Source organism: Heliconius melpomene, chromosome 13, assembly GCF_056956725.1.
Source record: "Heliconius melpomene rosina isolate 202511_hmr_F chromosome 13, ASM5695672v1, whole genome shotgun sequence".
Classification (NCBI taxonomy): domain Eukaryota; kingdom Metazoa; phylum Arthropoda; class Insecta; order Lepidoptera; family Nymphalidae; genus Heliconius; species Heliconius melpomene.
In genome coordinates, this window is record NC_140401.1 from 17,309,981 (window position 1) to 17,322,002 (window position 12,022).

The following is a 12,022-nucleotide window of genomic DNA, read 5'->3' on the forward strand; positions in this document are numbered from 1 at the left end:
CTTATCTATCTTCCTAAATGGAGATAGAATACAAAGTGAAATACTTGTTTTTAAAATTAAGAAATTTTATGCTTCATTTTGTAAATATCAAATAATTTACCACTGTTTCACTAAAGTTACTGCCTCAGACCTGAGAAACACCGGCACAAAAACTCAGACTTTGTTTTAAATCAATTATTTATAGAGACCATCTCACTGTGCTGTGATGGCCACAATTTTTAATATTTTTTAAAAAAAATAGACTAATTATGAATTAGACCATTTTTAACAAAAAAATAGAATGAATATATTTTCTTACATTTTTGTTGTGAAAGTGGATTAGTCATAATATTATCAAAGTTGGAAAGTAAAGAAAGATTAACTTATCTGGCTGTACATTCATTTGAGTATAAACATTTATCAATATTGTTTATAATTATTAGGACAATGTCATTTGACTATTGCAAGAGTTATGTATTTAACTTATCAACCTTTTGTTTTCTTTATTCATTTGAAATTTTTATTAACTTTGTATAATAAATATAAGAAAATATTATGCAATTTGTTAACTTTGTATGATATACTCCAATAGTGACCAAAATCCCATTGACAAATTCAAAAATATTTATTTTAATAGAAGCTAAAACCTACATACATAAAGATGAAAGAGAACTGTAAATCTAAACTAATGTCATCCCTTTCACTCGCGCATGCTCCGATCATAAAACTTTATCATACAAAAATGAACTTTATGTTATTCATATAAAGTTTAATTCAGGTTTTAGTGGAATAGGAAATATTTTGAGGATACCACAGAGGGTGCGATTATTGTCTATTTTTTTTAGTCCCTATCGCGACGTCTAAGGAATAAGACTATATTTAAAAAAGCGGGAAAATTTAAATTTTCGTATTCAATGCATAAATTAAAAAGTTCTTTAAATTGTTAACTTTCTTTTAAACTGTGATTTTATTTTATGTTGTCAATGAAACTTTAAAATTTGCTAACAATTAAATAATTAAAAAGCTTTTTAAAAACAGTTTATAATTACACTTATGGCGTTTAGTTCCTTAACGCCGTCTACTATGCTCGGCGAGCTTGGTAGATTAGCAAGTTGGTTCAAAGGTGATTGTATAGCACCTGAAGAGTTTGGCGGTCTCGCTGTTACGGAAAAGGTACGGAAATATAATAATTTTTATGCTTTATTGCAGATTTTTTGATCATTAAGAATTGTTAGACTGCAAACCCATTCTAAATTTTCTTAGAGTTTATTATTTATTTAGAATATATTTAGGAATATTTAGGCACAAGGAACCTGGGAACCTGATGTTCAGATACTCCGTTCCCATTGAGACGTTTCCGCACCGCACTTTCCGCCAAATATTGCCTTTTATCAATAGGTTAGGAGTTACGTGTTGAATAGCGACGCTGCTCTTTGCCTCGTTTCCAGGTCTAGGAAAGGAAAATATTAAATATTTCGTTTCCTTGAGTGGAAATCGAACTCTCAACCTGTCGCGTTTACAGTCCCACTCTTGTACCTGACTGACGCTCAAGTTCAGGAGTTATATATTTTTCAACATTCTTTTTGTAATAAATCTAAAAATTCGCCAGGAGTTGCGGATTTCATATGAAACGCGTTAATCTACTTTATAATAATCAAATATTAATCTATTTTATCGCAACCCGATAATCTATTTTTAAATAGATTATCGGGTTGCCTATTTAATGATACACACTATACAGATAAGTATCCAAACCTTTGTCACGCCATTACTTGTTTATAATTTATATTTTAGCGAAACTTGATGGAATTGAATTGATTAAACAATTTATTGTTATTTTATTGTTCACTTTTAAAGTTAAAAAAGCAGAATCACACTTAAAAAGTGTTAAGACACTTCGTTCTGTACATTCGGTTGGAATTTCCAATCTGCGCTTCGTGTACCACGGCGGAGAAATAAAATAAATATAATAATTCCCCTGAGTTAAACTAACAACTGTCGCTTTTCAAATAACATTTTATTCTGCGTTTGTTTATTGTTATGTTATACGCTTTCCGTCCTTTTTTAACTCTTGGCTGAACCTGGCTTATTGAGCCTTAGCGCAGTTAGTACATTTTACATAGAAGATAACTTTCATTTTATCACCTAACTACATGGTTTAGATATCATATCTAATATCTATACTTCTATGCTACAGTTATAAAGCTGAGAATCTGAGAAATTAACGAGGAATATTATTGGCACATTATAACTATGCGGTATATTATATAATACATACCGTATTATATGTACCTATTACAATTTATATTTAACCTAATATCTTTTAACTCTCGACAATGTTGCTTGGGATTGACACGTGTGATAATACGTTCTTAGGAAATGGTTTGCCGTTCCCTAATTTGAAACCCTACGACGGTCATTTATTTATGGGACTGTGGACATGGACATTTACGTGATTTGTAAAGAGAGAAACTATTAAAGATATTAAATGATAAATGCAGCATTGAGTTAAGGTGTGTAATATGTCCTTGCTGGAGTTCACACCTTCGCCTTCAGTTAGGTACAATTTATCTACGCCATGATCATATACCATTTAATACAGACCTCAAAAAATATGTATGTCTTTTGTAGAATTTCTACCATTAATTTAATCCCTTGAGTATTTTTTACTTTCCGAGTACTTTCTATTAAATTGCACCAGTGCAATTCGCTGTGAAGATGTCATTACGCATAATGATGCTTTCCAGATTGCATTTTTTATCTGTTTATTGTTTAACGGCACAGAGTATAGACATTATGAACTGCGTAGATAAACTACAAGAAAAATCTTTAATTTTATATTATGCTATCGATTTTTGGTGTTGACTGTAATTGGTTGGAGGTACACGATTCATTTGAAAAATTAGTATATTTTAATTATTTTTATCTATACACAGCGCGGCGTTGAGTACTGCCACTCAATAAGCAATGTCTCGAAAATTAGACGGTAGGTACTTGCTTGGGGACCGGAGTGTTTTAACAATATTATATCTCTGTCTACACTGCTACGTTTGAGAAAAAAAGGGCGAAGCTTCTAATTATTATTAAAATGTTAGTAGTTATTTAATTATTTACTAAACGAGCTTTTAACTCGTTTGCTTTTAAGGCAAACGTTGATTGATCGATTCCATTTAAAAACCTAATTTATTATGAAGTGTGTAACATTTCTTATAAAAGTAATTATCGAATATCGAGTGATTTGTTAAAGTTTCCTTTTGTACTCTGATAATACCTCCATCATCTTATTTAATAATACAATAGTTTTTTTAAGTTTAAAGCGACCATTGTCACGCTGTGCGTGAGTAGGTATTTTCCTGTAATTTTTAAAATATTTCATGAGACGCAAACAATGTTTGGAAATAGACTTCGCATACACTTACTGACATACTTAACTTTAAAAATTTGTAATTACGTCACTATTGCACCAAATGACCAGTACTATAGATGCAGCCAAAAATAAATTTCTTGTCTTACATTTTATTATATTGTGTTTTTTTTGGCAGAAGTTTAACATTTAATGTTTTATGTAATTTATGTATTTTATTCATTTCAATCCGTCAAGTTTTCGCTTTAACCATGCCAAGTTACGCAACCAGTTGTACTCTCCAGTAATTGAGAGATATTAAGCACAGCTGGCGCTCTAATAAACACAAGTGCTTCCTAGAAAAAAATGTTTAATTTTAATATAAAAATATAACCTATTTCAAAAATATATATGTTATTTAGATTTGTAACTACCATTCAACTTGTTCTAGTTCCAACTTGAGGTGTATATTTTAAACCTTCAACTACGCACTATTACCCTCGTGGATTTTGCTAGGTACGCAGTGACTGTGAGCGTTAGTTTTTAATTAATCCTTTTAGTAGGTTTCGATTGACTTTACCAATATTTCAATAGGCCACAATCCTTTTAATATGTACTAAAAAGCGTCTTCACGCTTTTTCTTGTGAGAATATAGAATAGGCAGAGAGAACTTAGTGTAAAGACACTCCATTCGCCAATATTTTCAAAAGTAATTTCTTCTATTATAGTAATAATTAAAGAAAAAAAGTAAATGAAACAGTTTATACTCTGAAAATGTACCGCTGTGCAGTACGACGGCTTTTTAATTTCATCTCATTACTACCAACCAACTGTATGTTATAATATCACCGAATTGACATTGAACAAACTTTACTAACCCAAACGGCAACGGTTTGAAAGGTTTATATAAAAGTTGTGATGTTGAAAATTTACATTCGCTTTATGAAAGGTTCGTCCACAAATAGGAAACTGTATTTTTATTACGCAAAATGGCCATATATTTATTTTTTACTAAAACAAATATGTCAAGCCTGAAGTGGTTTATATATTTTTAAATGTGCTTTACTTTGTAATGTACTTTTTTAAAGTTGCACTATTTATAATATTTGAGAATGTTATTGATTTGTTTTATTTTCTACACAAAATTAAAATAATTGGTGCTTATGTAATTCTATTAGTTAGATTTTTTGTATAAGAGCCAATAGATCTATATATATAAAAGGAGAAGTTAAGGTGCGGTTTCGTACGAACTTCCTTCCACGCACCACGGAACTGTGGAATGGCTTACCCGCGGCAGTGTTTCACGGGTACCAAAGACAATACACATATACTAGAGATAGATGGGCCCTTGACGATGCCTAGCATGTGGCGGACCCTAGTTAACTTTGAAATCTAAAATAATTAATTAAATAATTTTATCATGTACATACTCATATATAAACACACTAGTGGACCCGGACGCGGCTACGCCTGCTTGAACTATAAGAATGTTTTCGCGTCGGTCATATTGTGCCGCCCGTAGGCTAGGTCATTTCGAATCAGTGACATCTCCTTAATTATTTATTAGCATTTTATACAGCAAACTATAATTTCAATCTAGATAAAATGCTAAAAGTGATTATAATATTTATTTTCATAAGGTTGAATATCAAAATGTCGCGGTAACGGTTGCGTAGCGACGCGACGGTTGTTATTAACATGGCAGAATAAATTGCATGTCAAATTAGAAAGTACTTTAAAATATATTAGTTTATATGTATAATGTAATGTTATATACAGCTTATAGCACTTCTGAAGAATGCAGCTTTCATACAAAACAAAAACAAAGTAAATCGGACCAGTAGATCCAGAGATCTTAGCGTTCAAACAAACAAACTCTTCCGCTTTATTATATTAGTATAGATATAGGTATCAGTGTAGAATAACATACATGTTAAGTAATTTATATATTATATAAAATTATTTATAGGGGTTGCGACCTCTGCCTCTGAATTCGAATCTGTAATCCCTGTGGGGTCGTTGTATTGAAGCATTGCCAATTAGGCTACACATTTGGTCCCATGTGTGAATGATATGAGTATATCTAAATATATTCATATCATTCATATTTATTTGAATATTTTATATGCTGTTTCAAAATTACTTTTCTTCTATATATATAAAATCGAAAGGTCACTCACTCATCACGAAATCTCAGAAACTACATGTGCTAGGAACCTCAAATTTTGCATAGGAGTTATTTATAAGACGTAGGTGCTCGCTAAGACGGGAGTTTGTAATATTCGACTTCTAAGGGGTTGTTTTTGGGGTTGAAAGTTTGTATGAAACTTCGTTAGGGAGTCTCAAATTTTGCATAGACGTCACTAGGACGTAGCCATGGAGACAGAAATTAATAATAACCATAGTTCACGCGGGTGAAACCGCGAGCGGGCCGCTAGTATTATATAAAATTTTACATTTAGTGTTAAGTGAGTAGTGGTAGGGTAGGGCAGGCATCGGTGTAGGAATTAGGAAAATAATTTCTAAATATTTCCATGGAGACAGGTGAAGGAAATTCGTAATTGTGCCGTAATACCGAAATCCAACCAAAGAAAACATTACCGAAAAATATTCTTTTTGACGCGAAATGCCGAAATTAAGTGGAGATTTCATAAATAAATTGGAACATTCTACAAAGTATCGTAAAACACGAGTCGGCTTAGTAAAAATGTCTACGTTCCCTAGGGTGGTATAAAAAGGTACCTATAACGGAAGCGGTTTTGATATCCGTTTTAGTTTCCCACTTTCCACCGGCCATTCGTTATATAGGGGTTAATTGTTTTGATAGATTTTAGTCTTTTGTATGGAATGGTTAGTTTTATTTTTATAAAATTATATATAATTTATCTTTCTACGGCAATTATGAATATTGCGTACTGTTTACTTTTAATTTATTAGCGTATAACGCTGAAAGGCAAGAAGGTTCATTACAAAATGTAGGGGACACTGAGAGAGGATTTTTCGAAATTTCTGCGAGAACGAAAAAAAAATGGGCACACGAAGTTACAGGTTGCGGCTAGTTCATTTTATAACTTCTTTCGACATGTTCAAAAGACACGCGTCACGTAAAAACTACGACTAAGAAAAGCTTTATAAATTGTTACGTATCTCTTGATCTATCAACAGTCGTTTACGCCGAAAAAGTTTATTAACTTTAATTAAATACAGTTCCTGTTATCAATATTAATGGCCTTGTTGAATATTAATTATCTATAGATTACTGGTAGAACGAAGTGAATCATTTTGTATTTACAGGCCTAAAGTTGGACAAGATAAGTTATCTGTGGCAACGATGTCGAAGTAAATGAAATTTGTGTTAAAAAAGATTTTTGTAGTAATTTTTTATCTGAAGGTCGAATAAATTTTTGTTTTCTAAGAGATGTAGTAAATATTTTTTATATTAAAGGCCATCAGGGGACAGTCGGGCAGCGTCTACCTATAAACACGATGATTATAGGTTCGATCTCTACTCGGGGAAAGGAATTATTGTAATTTCCTCCCAATATAAAACGTGGCGTTAATTTCCTCCACTTACAACTTTGTGACTAGGAAGCATAGAATGGAAAGTTTTGACAATAGGTTTTCTCTGCCATCCTTGCTATATACAGGTCCTAGGATATAGCGTGAAAATAATTAAAAAAACTCTAATACTGTAGAAATATTTATTTGGAACCCACCCGCTCCTCAGAAAACACTGTTCGATTAAATTGGTATATCGTGTCTACGTAATTATCTTGGACTTAGATAAAATATACTTATAATACTTATAAGAATAAATATCCTATCTAAATAAAATATTAGTTTATAAGATAAAGAGAATGAAAGAATAATTACTTACACAAAATGTAATTAATTACTTCTTATTAGACAAAAGAAATTAATAGCACAATATTAAGAAGAAATCCTAATAGATAATTTACGAGTTTGTATCTTTTCGAGCCGTAGATCGCTCTACATGCCAAATCTTATGTTTCTGTGCTGCGTCTAGCTAGCCTTGTATTTCAGTTAATCTCTCAATAATGGAAAAGCTTTATTTTATTATGGTATAATATAATAAAGCGTCGCCCGAAAGTTTGATTGCGTGATTAAAACATAAAGTGGAAAATTCCGTTCCCGTACAAATAACGATAAATATATTTTATATATTTCTATGTCCCAAAGTTTCCGTCGCTTGCAGTAATGGAAAAGCTTTATATATGTGTATTAATTATAGTCCGAGGCCGTCATGGTGCTGAATGGAGAACGGAGTCTTTTAACACTAGATCCCTGGTTCCTTCGGTCTATGCTGCTACAATAATTCTTTTTTTATTTTATCGGTTTGTAGTTAATGTTTGAACGAGTGACTGTATAGAATGAGCGAATGTATGAAATATGATTTTATAAATATTTACACTATAATATTAACCAATCATCATAAGAAAAATGACATAATTAAGTCAAATAGATACATCAGCACGTCCCTATCAGGCTCAATGTAGTGGCAAGTGAACAGATATTGGGGGTAATCGATTTACTCGCTCCGCTGAACAGTGTAAACATCTCAAGATTGTGTCCCATTTGACCATGGATGTCTTGTTAATTGTGTTGTCTTGTCAACGTTAACTTGGAATGGGTGGGTTGGTTGTATGAAAATTTTATACCTTTTTGATGATAGTTAGGAAAATCTTCTTTATTTTTATTTTTTTTATTATCACACTTTTTTTGCATAGCAGATTAGGCAAAGGTAATTTTGTGTTAAGACCCTCCGTGTCAATTCGAAACATTACGTGTTATTTGTTGTAATAAAAAATATTGTATTTTAATTATTTATTTTGGAACGTGGAATTTTAATGGAAACAGAGCGTCTAGACACTAGGTTCCTGGGTTTTCTTTTCTATGCGCGGGATACAGCGTGAAGCTAAAAATAAAATACTTGAATACATTTTACACACACAGCCAGTATATTGCAATGAATTCAAAAATATAAACTATTTACACAAAGTATAACATAATTTCTAAAACACCTATTCCTCACTTATTGCTTCAATTTCCCGTCCCTATTTCCTCGTGTTCTTGTCTTGTGACAGTTGATTTGACGCAAATAGAGCGTGTTATTAATGGTTAAAAGGTAACTACATAATTTAAAACGCGCGGAGCGCGTGGCCAAGTTTTTTTACAAACAGAACTGGCGAGCAGCACCGTGTGTTATTTTACACGAACCATTTGAAGCCACTTTTTACCTATTCGTAACTTAAAAACTATTCCACCTAAAGCTGTCATATTTGGCTCAAATATTTAGACCCCCTACTTGTATACGTGCATAAAATTTCATAAACACAGCTCAAACAGTTATTTAGATAATGACGTCCGAAAATCGTAAATTTTTAGGGGGGTGACTGACCTATAGACCTTAGACCTTAATGTTAACCAAGTTCCAGATGACCTGGAATGGTGAAATTTAGCATCCGGTTAAGTAATTGGGTGTATGTAAAGGAAAAAATCCGAAACTAGTATTTTTTTAACATTTTCTTATAATTTTTCAATAAATAGATTCAATTAGGAACATTTACTTATAGTGTAGCGCCTGCCAACAAAATAAGAGCAATACATTATTTATATATCCCATCAAAAACATAAATGTAAAATGAAAGCCAAGTTTTGTAATAAAACGTATGCTTTCAGCGATAAAAGAAGTGAGATGTGAATGTATGCCAAGTTCAATGGTCAGTCCTGAAATTTATTTTTAACAATATAAAATATTTTATAACAACTGAAAATGCCCATTCTTCTTACAACTTGAAGACTTTATTTATGTCGAATATCTGACTTGGCTAGTTTTCAAATGAATTTACATCGATATAAATGAATGTATTCAAATTCTATTCTATTCAGATTCTATTGTAAATTCATATGAAAACTAGCCGAGTCAGATATTACACATAAATAAAGTCTCCAAGTTGTAAGAAGAATGGGCATTTTCAGTTGTTATAAAATATTTTATATTGTTAAAAATAAATTTCAGGACTGACCATTGAACTTGGCATACATTCACCTCTCACTTCTTTTATCGCTGAAAGCATACGTTTTATTACAAAACTTGGCTTTCATTTTACATTTATGTTTTTGATGGGATATATGTTTCAGTATATTTTAATTAACTATATTTAACGTTTTATTCATTATTTTTTTTTGTATATAGGTGAAGTGAGGTCTCTGCATATCTCTTTTGCCTCACCAAAGACTATCGTTTGGCGCTCTCTTGCTCTCTCTTCTAAGGAGAAAGTGCTAAGTTAAAGAATAAAAGACTATTAAATCGTCTTTTAAAATATTTTTATTAGAAGCTTCGTGGTTATTTTCGAATACTATCCAACTTTAGCACGGAATTGAAAGTAAAATAAAATTGTATAAATATTTTTTTTATAAAATAGGACTGGGTAAAAAAAGCATTATCAGTTAAGTTGTACGTAGTAAGAAAGCTAATGAGGGCTGTAAATATTAAATACTAAATAAATATATTGCCTAAATAAATTAATTACAGCATAAATGATTTCATTCTGAAAGTCACCACAAAACCTCTCAGCCAGTCTTCGTAGAGTTTCATTCAATCATCCTTTTAGCTACTACTAGCTACTAAAGGAACAATTAAGTTCCATGTAAAAATATATGTATGCAGAACCAGAAAACAAAAGAAAGATATCTTTTTGTTGTTTTTTGTTGTAATTTCTTTATGCAATAAAATTACCTTTATATGATTTTTTTGTACGTTAAAAGAAAAAAAAAGGAAATAACTTTTAAAAAACTAGCTATTAATAAATTGCGTTAAAATGTATGCAATAAACTTTTCTCTAAAACCTTTACTATCAACTTATAACGTTCACAATTAATTTCATTTAATGATTTTCGCGAGATTTATTTGCGAGCAGCATGTCATTTATGTAAATAATAACTTGGTATGATTTCGGAACTATGGTTTTCCTAGGCAGGTCGCAAAACAATGATGTTGAAGCCTATTTCGCCAAATTACACAAGGCTCAGTTAATCAACCGATGCTACAGATTCGAACAGTTCGACCTCAATAACATAATCAAGGACTTTGAAAACCTCAGTACTTCAAATATTCATGATATTTGGAGCACCAGAGTGTAACTCGCGTTTGTATTCTCAAAAAATCCTTTTATTTAGTACCAATATTAGTAGGAAAGCCTAAAAAACTAGTAAATTTCCATAAATGAAAATATTTTATGTGTTGACACAATTTGGTTACACCCAGTAAACCAACCTATGGAACTAAACAAACATTTGTACACTGTTCTATAAAACGTGTATGTAGGGTATTATACGTAGTATGTGGGACTGTGGGTACTTATCATGTGATGAAACTAAATCTTTTCTTAAATAAACAAGTCATTTTCAATTCTTTATATCTGTAATACAAAAAAAGTCGCTTCTACCGGTATAGGGGTAATCATCATAATATCTTAATTGCTGTTTCCAGTCATAGTCATTATAATAAAAAAAGGAATGATTTTTGCTTGTCGTCTAAAACTTGCAGCTTGCAATGTTTTATATTAAAACCCCTTTCCCGAGGATCGATCAGGAATTTACCTACAACCTGTATATATGTAGGTATCGCTAAAGTAGCTTTATCTACAAACACCTTCATATTTCTTATCTATGTTAAATAAAGTTTTTATCCTAAGAAACCAACGTCAAACAGCCCTCCATAAGAGGCTTATTCACTTTGTTTCTCTATAAAACGGTTAATTGCGACGCGAGTGCGCTGTAGTCCAATTAGACACCCTCGAGTTTTCTTGAGAATTCATACAAAGCTTTGTGTATGTATGTAAACTTATTTTTTTTTACAGTGAGTAGATTTTTATGTTTTGTTTATTTTATACCACTTTAAATGTAAAATATTAATTCACAATTCTTTTTCGATGCGAATGCGCTACGAATTGCGAGTTAGTTATAAATGTTATTCTAATTATGTACAGTGTATTCCACGTGGATATATTTTACTGTGACATCGAGGCCGTGGCGGTCATGTTTAAGTCGCAGAACGTGTAAGCTTAGGTTTTCTTTGAAATACGAATATAACATGTCTCTACAAATGACAATAGATAATCGATAGATAATAGATAGATAATCTGTAGATAATTTATTTTTTATTTCTTTTCCATAGAAACGTTTCGTGGAGAATCTGAAGTTTTTGAATCTCAATAATTTTTCTCTCCTTTGTGCTTACAATTTAATAATAGTAATAAATATTTTCTTCTTCGTTTATACTGTATGTCTTGTATATGTTAAAAAAATATTATTATGGAAATAAAATACATATTAAATAAAAAACTGAAAAGGATTAACATATTTTCTAGATAAATTTGTTGATGTTTGATTCGTCGAAAATGTGTTATGTGGATAGTATAATGAATATCAAAAGTTCCGATCCAAACACAGAAGTTTTACAATTAATTTAAACCCACGGAAATTGAGTTAGTTTGTTGGAATTTTCTATGAACGTGAGTATGTTATTGGCAAAGTGTGGTAACTGGCCAAAAATTAAAATATTTATACTTTGAAATTATTAGTATTAGTAACTTTCATTTGCGGCTTCGCTTGCATATTCAAATATTCATATGGGAAATTGGGACTGGGACTATCCAATGCAAAAATCTTTTTTCC

General features: G+C 31.3%; 1 protein-coding gene across 3 annotated transcripts in view; it reads left to right on the forward strand.

The window, feature by feature from the left end:
* Mtmr6 (Myotubularin related protein 6) overlaps positions 1-12,022 on the forward strand; it is a 52,769-nt gene that overhangs the window by 835 nt on the left and 39,912 nt on the right. Inside the window, exon 1 of one of the 3 annotated variants that reach the window (XM_085196797.1) lies at positions 854-1,152. The exons of the other annotated variants lie outside the window; for them this stretch is intronic. Within the exon in view, the coding sequence (XP_085052923.1) occupies positions 1,033-1,152 (120 nt within the window). The 5' untranslated portion in view covers positions 854-1,032. Of the gene's footprint in view, positions 1-853; positions 1,153-12,022 lie in introns of those variants that run through there. 3 annotated transcript variants of the gene reach the window in all.